Source organism: Mytilus californianus, unplaced genomic scaffold, assembly GCF_021869535.1.
Source record: "Mytilus californianus isolate M0D057914Y unplaced genomic scaffold, xbMytCali1.0.p SCAF_2, whole genome shotgun sequence".
In the NCBI taxonomy this organism is placed as follows: domain Eukaryota; kingdom Metazoa; phylum Mollusca; class Bivalvia; order Mytilida; family Mytilidae; genus Mytilus; species Mytilus californianus.
In genome coordinates this window covers 118640864-118659950 of record NW_026262668.1, presented here as the reverse complement: position 1 = coordinate 118659950, position 19087 = coordinate 118640864, and the positions used below count along the sequence as shown (strand labels likewise).

Here is a 19087-nt window from a genome sequence, read left to right as displayed (position 1 = left end):
GAATAAATGAATAGAAAAAAAGACACTGGAATCAAATCACATTCAATCCGATTATTTACTCTACATCAATCTTTGTTCAAAATGTTCGTTTATTTGAAATTTATTTAAAAAATAATTGTCATGTCGGGGCCTTTCTTAGCTTTTATATGCGGGAATGTTTTTGCTCCTTGTTGGGGGTCTGTCATACGGTGATCTATAGTTGCAAACATTTACGTCATTTGGTCTCTGGTAGATAGTTGTCTATTTTGGCAATCATACCGCATCTCCTTATTTTATATCATTTTCTAGAATAGAGAAATGTGTTACACAGTAGCGTAAAATTCTAAAAATAAACAAAACTAGAAATTTGTGTACTTGACAATTAAAAAAAAGACTGAAACAAAAGCGTTTTCAATTTGATTATCTTTATATTTTTATTTTATCTAGAAAGGTCACTGACAATTTTATATAATGTTAAATGAATTAATTCTTATTCACATAAAACATTTTTCCCTGACATTTTCCTTCTATCAACTTTTATCAGTTAGTTTTTCGGAAAAGAGAGGTTATCGAATTAAGTATTAAAAGATTACAACGTTTGGACATTAGCAAGCATGTTAAATTTACGTTTCGGTGAAGGGTCGGGAGTTGTTTTTTTTTCTTGTTACCACGGCAGCCTCCACCAACAAAACAGAACACCACGATTAAATTGAGATATTGTTGAAAGTGGCGTTAAACTTTCATATGGAGAAGTTAATATTAGTATATTTGGGTCAGGAGGTTATTTGGAAAATGGAATATTAATTCTCACCTCTTTCAAAACAAAGTCTGCTAAATTATATGTCGGGCATTTTTTTTTTTTTTTTATTTGCTTCTTTTTGTTTTGCCTTAGATTCACTATACACTCCGCTTTCTAAATTTGACGGTATATAGTGATGGGTGAATTGGTCCATACGTCCGTTCTTTCGCCCCTCTATCCATTCATTGCATTCATACCCAGAAAGTAGTAGACAATACGAATCACATATAGCTCATGGAAAGTGGTTTTTTTGAACTTTAAAACGATGCGCAGCAAGACAACCTTCTTCTGTAGCCCCTGCTTCTTAAAGTTTTATATAGAAATAGCACTGTATCCACTTGTGTCCACTTTTTATTTACTTTTTTATATAAAGATATAACGATGTGTTCAGATCAGTACTGATTTGTTTAAGCCACACATGTATACGCGTCCCTGTATCCCTGGACACAAAATGCATGCTAACTATATTGTGCAACGGAAATAGGACATATCTATTGTGGAGAGACAAACTGAGTTATTTAACTATCAAACATATTCTAATCATCTCACTTAATACATATATTTGGACCTTTGGCCGTGAAATCCGTCATTCCCATTCTTGACTCTTACATATATTTTTGTTAAGTTTTGTTTTGCACTATTAAATCAAACAAATACCAATTAATAGATATAAGAAGATGTGGTATGAGTGCCAATGAGACAACTCTCCATCCAAGTCAAAATTTATAAAAGTAAACGATAAAAGGTCAAAGTACGGTCTTCAACACGGAGCCTTGGCTCACACCGAACAGCAAGCATATCTACGTAAGGCCAATGCACGTCTTAAAATTTGGAGTCGACGTTAACTTTTCGCTTCATGTTGTATCAAACACACCACAAAGGTAAACTATTATACTACGCCGGGATACTTTTCAGTGCAATTGCATTTTGAGAAAGTCCACACTTAAATCTTGTATCGGTATTGGTATTTAACATCAGCGCAGTATTTAAACACCTTTCCTAACACGTCTAATGGATTTATGATATTCGAACATCGCTGAACTGCTGTTAATTTACATATTGTTGAATTATGATGTGTTTGATTTATAGTATCTATTCAAATACTAATTTTTAAGGGAATTAACATATGTTGGCGTGAGATGCGTCGTGCCTAAAAGTGGATACTACATATTCCCTGATTTTGAAATTATGCGACCTATGTTGAATAAACGTGGAATAACGACATGTGAACAGATGTGTCTAGCTATGACTGATGAATGTTCTGTTGTGGTAAGTCAATTTTAGTGACAAATCTTATTTTTTAAATGCTATTTTTATTCAAACTAAAGATTCATTGCTTCTTATTTTCTTCTCATTTGAACAAATTGTACTTTTTCAAAGAAAAAGTCACTATCAAACAGTTATCAACTATACATTCCACAAAACAAATGTACTATCACTAAGTGAAGTTGGTTTTATAATGTTGTTTGAAACTTTAAGTTTGGGATACCACTTAACAGTTAGGTATGACCATTCCTTGGCCTACTCGTTAATAATGGAAGTAATGGCCGGCAGAGAACCAACTTATCGGATAAAAGTTTCAATTTGTCTCGTTGCTAATTTTACATTCTCATATACTAACATTCCAGAAGCACCTGTATATAGAATATGTATCTATTATTTGATACGACATTGAAGAGCTTGTATTTTCTTTAGGATTTTAGGTAACTATCTGCAAAATATATAACTCTTCTAATGTTAAAGGTTAAGTCATCTCTTCACGATCCTCGCCTGTCATCATAACAAAGCATAATACACTCGCAATGATATAGATATAAGAAGATGTGGTATGAGTGCCAATGATGACAACTCTCCATCCAAGTCAAAATTTATAAAAGTAAACCATTATAGGTCAAAGTACGGTCTTCAACACGGAGCCTTGGCTCACATCGAACAGCAAGCTATAAAAGGCCCCAAAAATTACTAGTGTAAAACCATTCAAACGGGAAAACCAACGGTCTAATCTATATAAAAAACGAGAAACGAGAAACACTTATGAACCACATCAACAAACGACAACTACTGAACATCAGATTCCTGACTTAGGACAGGTGCAAACAATTGCAGCGGGTTTAAACGTTTTAATGGTACCAAACCTTCACCCTTTTTCTGAAACAATACTGTAACATCACAACAAGGAAAGACACACTATAAAATATCAACTGAAATGGCTTAACTCAATCAAAGGACATATAAACACCAGTGAACATACACTGAACAAATAAATTTGACCTATGATACAATGTCAATACAAAATAAATAAACTAAGGGAAGAATAATAAAATTAACATGTTATACCGCTATGAAATGATATGTATGTTTTACTTGTTACAATCACGAGTTCCGAAATGAATACTTCATTGTCTCGCCTGCGACGAAAGACTATCCGGCTGCGGTGGCGGTGGCGTAATCTATTTGTATAAAGCTTTATATTTCAGAAGGTAAAAGACCTGGATGCTTCATATCTTGTATGCAGATACCTTATGCTACGAAGTTTCCGTCAATCAAATGTTCATTGTCCTTGACCTCATTTTCATGGTTCAGCGACTGCTTGAAAAAAATTTGAATTTTTTGTTCATGTGAATTTCTCACTTATTATGAGTAATAAGATAAATATATTTTGTATATGGGTTCCTTGCAACGTCTACATGACTGTCAGACAGAGTTCACTTGACCTCAACCTCATTTCATGGATAAGTGATCAAGGTTAAAGTTGTATGATTAGCTCCGTTTCTCAATTACTATAAACAGTAGGTCAACTATATTTGATGTATAAAATGATTGTAATAGGTACATGTCAGTCTGGCAGTTTTCATCCGACCTTGACCTCATTTTTATGGTTCATTGGTCAATGTTAAGTTTTTGTGTTTTTGTCTGTTTTTCAAGTCCTATAAGAACTAGGTCAACTATATTTGGTGTATGGAATGATTGTAAAGTGTACAAGTCTGTCTGGCAGATATCATCTGACCATGACCTCATTTTCATGGTTCATTGGTCAATGTTAAGTTTTTGTGTTTTTGTCTCTTTTTCAAGTACTATAAGCAATAGGTCAACTATATTTGATGTACCAAAATGATTGTAAGGTGTACATGTTTGCCTGGTAGGTATCATCTGACCTTGACCTCATTTTTATGGTTTAGTGGTCAATGTTAAGTTTTTGTGTTTTTATCTGTTTTTCAAATACTAATAGCAATAGGTCAGCTATATTAGGTGTATGGAATGATTGTAAGGTGCTTATGTCTGTCTGGAAGGTATTATCTGACCTTGACCTGATTTTCATGGTTAAATGGTCAATGTTAAGTTTTTGTGTTTTGTCTGTTTTTTAATTAGCATACGCAATAGGTCAACTATATTTGGTGTATAAAAAAATGTAAGGTGTATATGTCTGTCTAACACGATTTATCTGACCTTGACCTCAATGTCATAGATCTTTAAAAATGTTAAGTTTCTGTAATGCTTTTTTAAAAACTTTCATCTTTAAGACTTTCATCATAGAATCAATGGTCAGTAAAGCAGGCGAGACATTTCAGCGTGTGCACTCTTGTATTAAAAGTATGATCAATGACGGGGAGAAAACACCAAGGGGGCAATCAAAAACTTAAGTTCAAATAAACAAGGAAAGCAGAATGCCAAGAGAAAACGGACGAAAAGAAGAACAACCACACACTTATTGTGAATGAACTCGTGTTCTCTGGAATTGTAAGGAGTTCTTGTGTCACTAATGGAACCTTTCGTGTTGCTCAAGTCATGTAAAGGGCAGATGCTTACCACAACTGGAATCCATTTTTGTCACATAATGTTATGCTTTTATCGTACCTTTCTTTGATTTAAACTTGACGATACTATTATAAGCAAACTATCTGTTAATCATAATATAATATAACTTGATTAAATGTTGATCTAGGTAATGGCTGGTGGTCCAGCTTTTCTGCGACCAGTGGAAGAGCTAACGACAAGACTTTGCTATGTACCATTTGATGGTAAAGGAGCGTTACAGGCTAGTAGAAAAATAGGTCTGGACAAACCACTTCCGAACACGTTTGTGCAGGAGTATTGCACACCTGTTTATGATGGAATACAAGTAAGGATAAAACACTGTTACAGCCCGGAGAACGTAGTATTAATTTAATTGTTTAATTTTTCACTACCAAAAATAATATCCGAGATAATAATATTTACATTGAAATAAGAGGGTTTTTATTTTCACAAGAACAAAGCAAAACAAAAGTAAAAAAAATCTATTATCACATAGCTGAAATTGGACAGTTAATGAATACACATGTCATACACGGGGTATACTTTTCAAGAGGTAACGGAATATTGCATTAAATTCATAAAAAAAAAACATTTACTGTCATGACAGTTTAGTGTTTCTGTAGAACAATCTTTTAGAATGTGGAAAAGACTGGTGAATTATGAAAGTACATGGTATTTCACTGGTGTATTAAGTCACTTCGTACAAATGTCTTCATCGTTCGATCCCCTCTGGTATAAATTGAAAACTTTTAAAACTGACGACATAACTAAATATGATTAATAAGTATTTTAATTTTCATTAACCAGACTTTTTTAAATGGCAAATGTTATTTTTTGTATTATTGTACATTTAAAAAACACTTTCATGTCTTTGATGATTTTTTTTTTTATCTATGAAGACTCATACTATTTACTCTTTAGTATATGTCAATATTTCTCTTTATAGGCTTTGAAGAACTGGGTTATGAAACATACCGAACAACAAATCAACAATATACGATGATTTTTTATGCATTTCCTTTAAATAATTCCGAATAAATATTGTTTCTGCTTGAAGACGGATCAAACAAAACAATACCGAGATGTTTATATTTATACAATTGTTTAAGATTATACATTTAATCTTTGTGTAATAAATGTTCGACGTGTAGTTATTAATACCCTTCTCCTTTGGTCTTTTGTCTCATTGGCAATCATCTGGTACTTCCTTGTTATTATAAATCGTTTGATTGTAGTGCGCACTAATAATAAATCTGACTTTTTGCATTACATGACAGGAATGCAAACTTTTCTTATTTTGCCCAATAAAAACTTATGATATATCAAAAAGGAAATTTGATCACTTTTATAAATACATGTGTGCGCTTAGTTTGTGTTTACACAATAATATGAGGCAACAAAATGTTACAGAAATGTCTCATATCTCTTAACTGTACTGTCTTGAAACCGGTTCCAAACTCCATAGGAGGGTTTTATTCTGAAGAATAATGACAAAATCCGCATTTTTATCAAATTGAAACAAGATGCTCCAAAAGAATTTTAAGTCCTCACATATTTGTTCACAAATCTGATTGAAAAGGTCATAATTGTGGTCAGATAATCCCCAAAACATTCCTAGCACGATTGCTCAAACTAGCCAAGTAATTTCCGACGAGAAGTCAAAAATGTATCCACGAATCAGATTCTGAAATTGCAATGCTTTGTTAGCAGAGGACATTGCAAGAACAACTCATCAACATAGTGACCCAATGGCCTTTACTAGTAATGATGCAAGAAACAGGTTATTGTTTTTATTTTATCTTATCTTTGATCAGTTTCTATATTAATCTATAACAAAGTATATCACATTATGACGACTCATGTTTGTACCTATGATACACAAACTATACAGTATACATGCATGTAATATTAATGCGTTTTACTAATATTTATCTTAAGCTGTGTGATCAGTAAATTATGCAATCCAAACACGAATGAGTTTTACATGAAGTTCAAGCATCTAAATCAATGCTTCTAATGATGACCAAAACTTAAGTTTCATTGTATTAGTAAAATAAAAAAAATACATAATGAAACTATACATCTATACATTCAGATCCAAATATTTGGAATGTAAGAAATGTAGTTTTTACAAACGCTACCGACAATGCACAAACACAAATGACATACAAACTCTATTGATTAATAACATAACATTGTATAAAAAATGTATGCTGACTAAAAAGATAAACACATACTCTTAAATATACACCAATAAACATTTGCAAAGAGAACACCGGTCAATGAATCCAACTCTTCAATACTATATTAACTATCATATACATAATCCGGGCAAGAAATCTATGGCGCGTGTTCCTCTGTTATTGACTATAGTTAGTTGGGATAAAGATCAGATTACATCCATAGAATAAATTCTCCAGTGTCGTCCGTCTTCGACGACACCAAAACCCGTTCATAGTTCTGTTGTCATTCTATTCGATCTCATTGGTATATCAAAGTCATTGCTTTCATCGATATTGTCATTAGTGCCCTGTATGCTGTCATTTTCAATATGTGTGCGCGACTGACTATTGTCGCTATAATTGTCACTGGAGAATTGTGTTTGGCATACATTATTAACAGCTTCGGAATTGGTGTTTGTAGGAGCATTGGAGACATCGTCGTTAGTACCATCATTATCATTTGAAGATTGAACAGTAAAATCAGTGTCAGCAATGTAATTCAAATACGCCTCGTTCACCGACACGTCATTTCCAGTCGATGTCGTCTGTTGTGACACATTTCCTGTAGATGGGTGATAATGTGTTATTCTACAAGCCTGGCTGTATGTCGGAGGTAGTGTGCGAATGGATATCTGTGAATAGTTTGGAGGTGGGGCTTCTTGTACTGTGCATCTGCTGTTGTTTCCCCCTTAAATATATCACAATAATTTATATGATACACAATGGTCGACACCACTGCACTATCTGTCGAGAAGGCGGTGATTCGGTACATAGAGGGAATGACATGATGCAAGCTAAATTTTAATTTTATTTTTAGAAAACATATTTAATTTATTTGTTTAGATTGGCTTTAAGCTGGCATACAGTAACTGCAATACCCTTGTGTTCTTTGGTTTGTTTGTTATTTTTTCAAGTCTTTTCAAACTGTTTGTTCTTATTCCGTGCTGTTACACTACTGTCCAAGATGAGGGGAGGGTCGAGCACTCACAAATATGTTCAACCCCGCCACATTCTGTAAGTATCTGTCCTTGTCAGGAATTTGTCGTTGGTGTTTTCTACATAAGACGGTTATGGCTGTTCAAGACTTGTTTTATGTTCCGGGCGTATAAGGAGATGAGACCAGGATAAGTTTACCAGGTATTAACGTCCATTATGTACTAGTATACGCAAAAATATGAAAAGTAAGACAAGAAAACTAGAGGTAAGATATTTGAATTCTTGATACAGATATTAAATACAATTATTCTGCTTTCAGCGTTTGCTTAGTTTCTAAAGCGATATGCTTTCTTAAAATATACATTTCATTGTAATACTAGCGCTTTTATTAGAGAAACGACGGTTTAAAAGACTTACAGAAAGGCACTCCTTCATTATTTCGTCGTCGAATTCTATGGATAATGGATATGATCAGCCGAATGAATAAAATAATCAAAGCTAAGCCGGAAGCTCCCCAAAGGACAAAATTAATAGCTTCCTGTGATGATCTATCAATCGCAGAGGAACCTGGTGCTTGAGTATCTGAAAACATTTGAACTCAAGATTAGGCATTGCGAAGAATCTTCGGTCACACGCGGAATTTTATTGGGTACATGGTGCTTTATATTTTTTGGTAAAGTGTTTTCAGATTGTTGTTTGTTTATGAAAATAAGGAGATGTAGTATGAATGACAAGGAGACAACTATCCATCAATGTCCAAATGAAGTGGATGTAAGCAATTCTAGGTATCCGTACGGCCTTCAACAATGAGAAAAACCCATACTATATAGTCGGCTATAAAAAGGCCGCGACATGAAAACAAATGTCATGAATTGACCCTCTTGAGTTATTGTCATTATTTTCTCCTTTTTATCGTCTTTTCATTTTTAACAGTTGTTAATCATATACATCAGTGATGGCTCTCTTTTGTGATCAAGTCTGATATGCTGGTTCGCAGCATCGACGGTGCTTTGGTTATGTTTTCGAGTTTTAATGGAAAAGACTGAATTATTAACGTTTCTTTTAATCTTAATACAGAGATATTGTATATACTGTACAGTAGAAAATTCCGTTGGTTCAGCAATGAACAGAAAACATTTGGTAAGTTGCTAAGTTTCACTCATAATGATTATCATTTGATAAGAAAATCTTGTATATTTTCCATTTGGGTTGATTTAAATTTGAAAGGTGAAGATAAAAAAAAACCTGTATGTAAAGTGTCATATGAAAGTATTTGCTCAGACATTTAATAATGTAATATCTTATTAAAAGATATAGATAATTGAAACAAGGTTACGATAGCAATACAAATATTCGGCCTTGAGCTATCCTGATGAAGGAAAATCCAGAAAAGCGCTTCGGACGCATGAAATTTATAACGTCTTGTTTTCATTTTGTACCAACTCCCTGTTGTATATTTAGACAAATGGATGAAAAGGTGTGAAAACTTTTAAAATTTATCAGAAACTTCCATAGACTTATCATCGTGTTTGTATTTACATGAGCAACACGACGGGTGCCACCTGTGGAGCAGAATCTGCTAACCCTTCCGGTGGGGTTCTTGTTGGTCAGTCTTTAGTTTTCTATATTGTGTTTTATGTACTGTGTTGTCTTTTTGTGTTTTTATTTTTATGTCATGGCGTTGTCAGTTTATTTTCGACTTATGAGTTTGAATGTCCCTTTGGTATCTTTCGCCTCTCTCTTATATAGTATGTTGTTCTCCTTGCTTATTGTTTGGACGAAAATATTAATACTTTATAATAAATTTGTATTTATTTCCTTACTTAGTTTCATTATTACTATTTACGAGGACGTTTTCACTGTAAGTTTAAAAACAGCATTGATACCCGATTAAAATTTAGTACACCAGACGCGCGTATCGTCTACATTGACGCTCGAATAAAAAGTGTTCTTGCATAGTACGTGCAAAATATTTAACCATTGAAGGAAAATTGAATTCACACGACTTAAATTGTCTTAATGTAAAACATGTTACGTATTATTTGATTTATCAGTTACATATTTTGAGATGAAATTTTTCATGCAATTGTGTGGGAATATAGAATACATAGTAAGTTATAGACAACTTTTATAAAACTTAACAATCGTGCTGCCCAAATAACAAGTAGTTTCAATCTGTCATATTGTAAAAGGATAACAAAAATAGTGAGAATAAACCACTTAATAATATGTAATTTTCGTTCAACTTGTAACTCAATGTGGACACTCAATTTTATTTTAGCTTTGGTTTGTTTCATATGTAATCGCCTAGTATTTTACCTTGAACACCTCGATACGTACTTAGTGGTGGTGCGCGTGCAGTAGTCGTTTGAGCAGTTATATTTTCTAATGGCATGATCTTTCAACCTCGGAGGCACCATTTTGTCTAATATTTGACAAATTTATACCATTTCCGGATATCTGTTTAAGACGAAAGTGAAATATTAAAAAATAAATAGAGTCTTTGAAACATCGGGTTTTCCTTGTAAAAATTAATAGACAAATCTTAACCTTCAAACCCCTCGAAAGCATGGAAAGAATATAATTGTATTGCCATGTATTTATACATTCAGATTAACATTCATTAATATATTAAGGTCTTTTTACATACAATAATACAATAGGATAATTTTTCACATATATTTCAGATAAGATGTATGTGCCACATGCATGTATTCATTAGTACAAACCATTACCAACATGAACTTTTCTTTATACTGTCGTTTCAATTATCAATAGTCTCAATCTACTCACTAATTTTTAAAACGTAAATACACAAGGAACATCTCCCTGTTTTTTTTCTTTTGGAAATTTTGTTTCAAAATTTGGATTTAGAATATACAATCTCATATCGTAGTAACAGCTTTAATCATTACTTAATATCGACATAGAATAACGGAAATGGCAATGGTATTCAAATATAAAGAGAAAACATAAATAACACTCAGTCAAAAGTATACAGTTTTTGTGTAACTTTGTACTTAGATATTCATCTGGAAATATGTAAGACAGTTAGATGTTTAAAAAATCAAATAAGTAGTATTACGATATAAAAAAATATGATTGTATCACTAACCTCTCAAAGGCATAATTTTGGAAGTTGTCTACCGGACACGGAAAACGGTTTTAAGTAATATTTGGGTCTTTGAAGTTAGGTGCTGCATAAGTGTTCATAGACCCGTTTAGTTGTATTAGGACGAACATTATTAACGTATTATTCTATGTTAATGAAGCAATTTCAAAACTTTATTACCACTTTAGCTCAAGTTTTAAAAAAGTTAGACTCTGTATGAATGAATTCAAAGCCCTTCCAACATTTCAATTTACATTTCATCGCATATTAGAAAAGAAACTTACCCCGAAGTAGAATAAACAAAATGTACTTCCCTTCTGATTAAGTTATTCGGTTCACTTTAAATGTCATACATTGTTTGTAATAAACAAAACATGAAAAAGAGTTATGTCTTTCCTATGTGTGGAATATCATAACTGTTTCACACAGAACAAATTGTTTTTCATTAGATTTAAGCTCTAATTTACCAAACAATGTAACTTAATTGATAATTATTTGTTTATGTACGATTTGTAAATAACACCGGAAATGACGTTTTGTTTTGATGGTATTCCACCTCAAATCGAATAATTCTTCTTAGTATCTGTATCTGTATGAATACGTTGTGGATACCAATACTGGTTTTAATACAACGGTTGAGAGTGCGCCGTCGATTTATTGACGGTGCGCGAGAGCAGTTTTGAAGCTCTCAACGCTTGGTGCGGGCACTACAGTGTCTTCAAGGTGGTTCCACTCGACCACTGTTTTTACGAAAAATGAGTTAGAATATTGTGGTGTTTTGCTCGTTGGAATCTCAAAACACATTGTATTGTTCTTGACTTGTTTTTCCACAATATTTATTGTCTGGTAATTGTCAAATTCCTTGGCAGTAATTGTTCTTTTTGGACGTGCTTTTTTTTAAATATTCGTCTGGTTCTATAGCAGAAACCACATTGTACAGAAATATTAGCTTCTGGCTTGAGCGTCTTGTCTGTAGATCTTGTAGTTACAGTTTGGCGAGCATATTTGAGACGCAACCATCATCTCTGGATTTGTAGTCTCCCGTTATAAATTCGCAGCTTGTCGTTGTATTTCATCAAACTTGTTGATTTTCGTAGATGTGTAGTGGTCCCATACTATTGCTCCATACTACATTGTTGACCTGACCAGTGAAATATATGCTGTTTTCTTGCATTCTGGTGGGCAGTATCTCAAATTCCGTTTCAGAAAGCCTTGTGTTGAGTTTGCATTTTTCGCTACGTTGGAAAAATGCGTAGTCCATTTTAGGTCCTCTGAAATTTGTAGGCCCAAGTATGGGTTATGCTGGACTTGTTGTAGAATATGTCCGTTTAAACTATAAAATATTTAGCTCATGTTTTTTATGCTTAGAATGTAGCATTTCTATGTTGCGTTGAACCTTATTCCCCAGTTATTTGCTCGTACTTCTAGGTCATTGAGATCTTCTTGGAGGATGTCATGATCTTTCTGTGCCTTTATCGATCTGTAGAGTAGGCAGTTATCTGCGAAAAATCTGACTGAAGATCTGACTGCGTCTGGGAGGTCATTTATATGACAAAGGAAGAGTAACGGTCCTAGGACTGTGCCTTGTGGTACACCAGAGTCGACTTACTTCTTTAGATTGTTCTCCTTCTACTACTACTTTCATGAAGTCGTTTAGTGTGACTAATAATTGTGTTTCGCATGAATAGCCAGATTCGGATTAATGGTTTTAAAACTTTGTGCTTTTATAGAAAATGGACGAAAGATACAAGAGGGACAGTCAAACTCATAGATCGAAAACAAACTGACAACGCCATGGCCAAAAACAAAAAGACAAACAGACAAATAATAGTACAGATGACACAACATAGAAAACTAAAGACTAAGCAAAACGAACCCCACCAAAAAACTGGGGGTGATCTCAGGTGATCCGGAAGGGTAAGCAGATCCATCTCCACATGTGGCACCCGTCGTGTTGCTTATGTTATTACAAATCCGGTAAATAGTCTAATTCGGTAGGTCACATTTGTGAAAAGGGAAGGGTATTGTAGTTACGACATAAGGAACATATCCGATATCATCTGTGAAACGGTTATTCCATAGCGGTCAACCAACTCGTGATGGCGTCCGTAAAATTTACGAAGGGATAATTTCAACTTCACCATTTGGAACTCTTGGTTTAATAGCTTCCTTGTGAGCAGCAATCCTCTATCAAGGAAATCTTGATAGGAAATACAAGCCCGGGAATATCGTATCAATTGGGAGATATATACTCCGTATGCAGGCGCTGCTAGAATGTTGCTACATAGAAATGGAAAGTTCACAATTGGGAAGCTGAAATCATTTCTTTTGTCGTAAAGTTTTGATTTCAACCGACCCTCATTGTCAATTGCTAGATGTAAGTCAAGATATGAGGCAGGCTTAACTGTAACTGTAGTATCCTTTATCTCTAGTTCGAGGGATAGATTCGTTCAACATAGTTACCAAATTTTGTATCATTTAGTGAGAGAACATCATCTATATAGCGGAACGTAAAGTTAAAGGATATTGCTAACTTCTTATCTTTCTTCCTAAGAAGTTCCTGTATGAAATCAGCCTCATAATAATAAAGAAACAAGTCGGTAAGAAGAGGGGCACAATTGGTTCCCATTGGAATGCCGACAGTCGGTTGAAAAACACGTCCTCCAAACGTAACAAATATGTTGTCAATCAACAAATCAAGCATCTTGATAATGTCAGTTTCAGAGAATTTTTTGTTTGAATCAGAGTGATTCTTTACAAAGTAGGATTTATCCCTCCCCAAGAAAAGATACTTGTATCTTCGTTCGTCATTCTTTTTATAGATGTTTCATTATTCAAGGATTTTACATGGAACTGGTGTTAGTGAAACTGGTCTGTAGTTTTCGGCACCATATTTATCTCCTTTTTTGAATACGTAAGATATGTTCGCATTTAGCCAGTCCTGTGGTAGGGTTCCAGTGTCTACAGATTTGAAATATGAAGTAGTAATATGAACAACATCGCAACTTTTTAAAATGTCTGTCGTTGATGGAATATGTTCGTTGTTGTTCTGCGGTTTGCATGTTGTGTCGACTATTATATTATTTGTTTGTGCGTTTTTCTGTGTTTTAAATGTTCTAAGATATAGGAAGATGTGGTATGAGTGCCAATGAGACAACTCTCAATCCAAGTAACAATTTATTAAAGTAAACCATTATAGGTCAAGGTACGGCCTTCAACACGGAGCATTTTTTCACACCGAACAGCAAGCTATAAAGGGCCCCAAAAATTACTAGTGTAAAACCATTCAAACGGGAAAACCAACGGTCCTATATATATAAAAACGAGAAACGAGAAACACGTATGAACTTCATAAACAGACGACAACTACTGTACATCAGATTCCCGACTTAGGACAGGTGCAAACATTTGCAGCGGGATTAAACGTTTTAATGGTACCAAACAATCTCCCTTATGCATGTGTTTGTGCTATATTTCTGTCACGTAGTGAGGTCATTTTAGCGATAATTTTTTTAACATTGTCATAAAGCGGGAGGTTTGGCTAGCCATTTAACCAGCTTCAACCCACCATTTTTTCTTAAAATGTCCTGTACCAAGTCAGGAATATGGCAGTTGTTATCAAATAGTTCGTTTCTATGTATGTTGGCGTTTGTTTTTGTTGCACTTCGGTGTTCCTGTTGTTCCTTTGTTTTCCTCTTATAGTTGATGTGTTTCCCTCGGTTTTAGTTTGTAACCCAGATTTGTTTTCTCTCAATCGATTTGTGACTTTTGAACACCGGTATACTACTGCTGCCTTTATTTAATCGGGGAAAGTATCAACGTCTTTTCTTATATGTTATGCATACCAATAGTCGTGCATAATGCTCAAAAGAAACCATGTATATGGCAAGCCGTTTTTACATTTATTCAATTTCCAGATAACTAAGAAAGTAAAGAAGATATCTAATAAAGTATATAAGATATCTGGTATTCTTTATGAGATATCTTATTAAATTTGAAGTTAATAAGACATCTTATATACTTTATAAGATATCTTATCAACTTAAAAAGATATATTTTAAGCTAAATAAGATATCTTATATAGTTTTTAAGATATCTTATATCTTTTTAAAGATATCTTATATCTTTTTAAAGATATTTTATATCTTTTTAAAGATATTTTATATCTTTTTAAAGATATTTGATATATTTCAAAAGATATCTTTTAAACAAATACTTTATAAGATTTATTGTATAGTTTATAAGATGTCTTTAAAAGTATAAAAGATATACTATTTACTTTATAAGATATCTTATCAACTTAATAAGACATCTTATAAGCAATACAAGATATCTTATAAGTAATACAAGATATATTATATAGTTTATTTATAAGATAACTTATTTGGTTTATAAGATATCTTATTTAGTATATGAGATATCTTATTTAGTATATGAGATATCTTATTTAATATATAACATATCTTATCTAATTTAAAGATATCTTATTCAGTTATAAAGATATCTTATCTAGGTAAAAAGATATCTTATCTATTTTTAAAGATATCTCTATTAGTTTTATAAGATATCTATTTTAGTTCATAAGATATCTTATTTGATTTTAAAGTATATTTGTTCAAAGCTGACAAGTCGTTTGAGAAAATACAAATCAAGGGAAATTTGAGAGAATGGTATTAACTGCAAAAGGAACGAGACCAGGAGCTGCGACAGGGTAAGCGTCTCCTGGTAAACATGGATCACCCGCAATGCAAATCAACACTTCGTCAAAATATCACAAACGGGAATTGGAACAATGTGTAAAATTAAAGACCAGGCTACTTATCTGGTATCTAAAGACATAAGACCTCGAAAACATTAAATTCGTTCAGATACAGACACATATAATCGGTGTATGTATATATCACGCTACATGGGCTTCATTGACACAGGATGTGTCTCCTCATTGACACAGGATGTGTCTCCTGACACAAAAACTGCAACAACAGAGTTATAAGAACACTACATAAGTTTTACCATTACCTTCCCGAACGAATTGACCGATATGATGTGTCTATGTTCAAAAATGACAAGCAACATGTAAATGTACCGATTTTGTCGTATTTCATATTGTGATATTTCGACTGAGTGTGGATTTGCATGGCGGATGATGCAAGCATAGCTGTACAAGCTTATCCTGTCGATACACCCAGTCTCACCGCTTTTGGAATTCTTGCAATTCCCTCAGTTTTTGTGTCTTACCTTGATTAGTATCTTCGTAATGGATTTTTGAATTTGAACATCGGTATAATCTACTGTTATCCCTAATTTACTCTATATGCATGATGTTGAATGATGCTACTAAGAAATGGAAAGTTCACGATGAGAACATTTAAATCATCAATTTGTAATAAAGTTGGTTCTAAACTACCTTAAATGTCAATTTGAGGATGTAAGTCAAGATATGAGGCGGACTTAACTGTTTCTGTTGTATCCTTCATTGGGATAGATGGAGTCAACATAGTCAACACACATTGTTTTATTCTGTCAAAGGACACCGTCTATTTAGCAGAAGTAAAGCTAAAGGTAATGCAATTTTCATATGTTTAAGCATCTGTATGAAGTTTGCTTAATTAGAATAAAGAAACAAATTGGTTAGCAGAGGAACACAAGTGGTTCCCATAGGAATGTCTATTGTCTATGTTGCAAAAGTGCCTCCAAACGTATTAAATATGTTATCAATACAAATATTCAACATTTTGACTATATCAATTTCAGTGAACTTTTTGTTCGATACACAGTGTATTTATTTACGGCAATATGTTTTATAAAACAAAGTTGGACTAATTCTTTTAATCCGTCTGTAAGCTTACTAAGGAATACTAGTGTAAAGAAGTAGAAATTCAAACGGTTTAATACTGTTACATCAGGATATGGACTTAGAATGTAAGTTCTCTAACAGTTCTTTAGAAGTATCTACATCTGATTTACACTACCCGTACAGTTTCACAGAAACTATGAAGCCGGTTTTGATTGCTGATAAAATAGATAATAAAATAATTAGGAAAGAGGTTTCGTGAAGCATTTTATAGACCTTTGGGTATCCAGTAGAGTGAAGAAATTTTCAGTTATTCATCTTTGTGAATTGTCAATATCTAATAAAAAGCCTATATAAATCTATAGGGCATGACTATATACGCATGAGATTGAAACGAAGCACAAAAACAACTAGCATAAATACAAGAGACACATAGTACCGATATAAGAGTACTCGTGAATAGTGACAGCTAGTTCAAAGCCAATAACAACTAATGAATTGACCAAATTGCAACGTAGGTATAAATCAAAACACATTCAATATATTTAGACGAAAGCAACGATTACAAACTGTCTGGGAAAAGCATGACCTTGTGTTGTGCCAAAATATAAGTACATAATCAGTGGCGTATGAGTAGACTGAAAAGTTTGAAATAAAAATAAAGTTAAATTGTCTAATCGTTTAGAAGTTAGTCAGTGTCCTCTTTCATTCTCATTTTTTTATTTTCAATATTGTTAATGGCCGAAATAAGGATGTTGGATAACAAGTTTTAGTTACAGTGTATCAATTCATACTTAAATATGTTTTAATATGTCAAAAACAGAAGATCATATATCATCTCGCTTCAGATTCCCTAGCTGTATTGCATATGGAGAAATATGGACAATGACATGTACAAATGAAGTATAATGAATTCGAGAATGAAACATATATATATCAATATCACATAATTTTGTGGAAATAACAAGGAAAGTCTATAAATATTAAAAGAAAATCATTACAAGTTGAAATAACTACTAGTATACATTCCTTTTGAAATAAAGGTTTTTTGAATGAACACATTTTGAGACTATTTGACATGACGTCGAGGCTAGATAAATTCGGAAACTAGAAAAATAACGGTGAATCGAGGGAAGGGTAAATATATAAAAGTATAAAAGAAGAAACGAAATCCATGTGCAAGAAACTACCCTTCTTGAGATGAAAATCATATTTGAAGCAATTCCTTAGCCCGCTATTTTCTTGTACTACATGTAAGCTATATAGACATTTACACTGCGTATCGACATATCCATTGCGTTATTGTTTATTTACATAAACAAAAATAAACCGAGATGTGTATTGCAGTTCACGTTTAAATGTTTACATATTGTTTCGTGATAATAATATATATATTTAAACATGCATGTGTTTTAATAACATATTAATCGATATAAAGCTGTATAAAGCCACTTCTGTTTTATAAATAAATCAAATATTTACTACCAACACACACTCGTATAGAAAAAAAATAGAAATAGGTCACTACATATTTTGTATTATATTACAATAAACAAACAGAAACTTACCTGGTTAAACAATGAAGTCGGTCATTACATCTTTTGTAGCTTTATCAGCTATCCATCCACCTTATCGGTCACTGAAACTGGACAAAGAAGAGTGATCAAATCAAAACTAATGACGCACACTGAATCGGGCAAAATGAATAGGATGACGTACCCTTTGTATCCGTGTCAGATAATGTATTTTAGACGTTCTAATTCCTATCATTCCCTCTACAGGTAAACTATATGTTTTAAGGGTTTAACGAAGTTACATTATATTTTATTTACGAGCATATTTTTTAAATTTGTCCAACCCTCTAATAACACACAGATTGCACTATCCAGAAACTAATACAAAAAATGACATACAGCTATCTTACATCAGTATAGCATTTAGCAAAACTAGAAAAGGTGGTTGTTGTTTTTTTAAATCATTTTTTTTTATTTCGTATTTCTTATTTATGCTCAATTTTAATTTTTTTTATTTTCTTTTTCAAAAGGGTTTGTCGGATTACGCTATCCTACAATTATTAACTGCTGGATTGCCTATGCAACATGCAACATATACAATGAAAAGATACGTTTTGGATACGTTTAAGAAATGGTAAGTATATTGTACCTAATGTTCAATGCAATAAAAAAAAACTCTTTTTATTTTTCTGTCACAATCAAGCTGATTTAGAGTCATGAATAAGCATTTCAGGTGTAAACTTTGCTGAGAATAAAATGTCTACAAAATCTTTATATCAAAGTATATCAAATATAATGTATACAACCAAGTCTTAATTGAAAACAACGTTCAAACCTATGATTGCGTTGGATAAAAACCGCAATTTTTATACGTGTGCACGCAAAACAAATTTCTTGGTAGAGGGGTCTAAATACAGCACAAACAACATTTTCCAA

The 19087-nt window shown here is 33.0% G+C and overlaps 1 protein-coding gene and 1 long non-coding RNA gene across 3 annotated transcripts in view; one reads left to right on the top strand and one right to left on the bottom strand.

Annotated features, from left to right (window-relative positions):
• LOC127730850 (aspartate aminotransferase-like) overlaps positions 1 to 6239 on the top strand; it is a 37562-nt gene extending 31323 nt beyond the window's left edge. The window contains exons 10-12 of the mRNA XM_052239454.1: positions 1894 to 2047; positions 4722 to 4898; positions 5520 to 6239. Of these exons, the coding sequence (XP_052095414.1) occupies positions 1894 to 2047; positions 4722 to 4898; positions 5520 to 5576 (388 nt within the window). The 3' untranslated portion in view covers positions 5577 to 6239. The remainder of the gene's footprint in view (positions 1 to 1893; positions 2048 to 4721; positions 4899 to 5519) is intronic.
• Positions 6240 to 6348: 109 nt separating this feature from the next.
• Positions 6349 to 18482, bottom strand: LOC127730851 (uncharacterized). Of its 2 annotated transcripts, none has more exons than XR_007995325.1 (4): positions 18206 to 18482; positions 10051 to 10191; positions 8149 to 8313; positions 6349 to 7483 (listed from the first exon to the last, which is right to left on the bottom strand). It is a non-coding gene; the product is annotated as an uncharacterized LOC127730851 (long non-coding RNA). The 2 variants fall into 2 exon arrangements; XR_007995324.1 differs by having other exon boundaries at positions 10072 to 10191; positions 18206 to 18460.
• Positions 18483 to 19087: the final 605 nt, after the last annotated feature.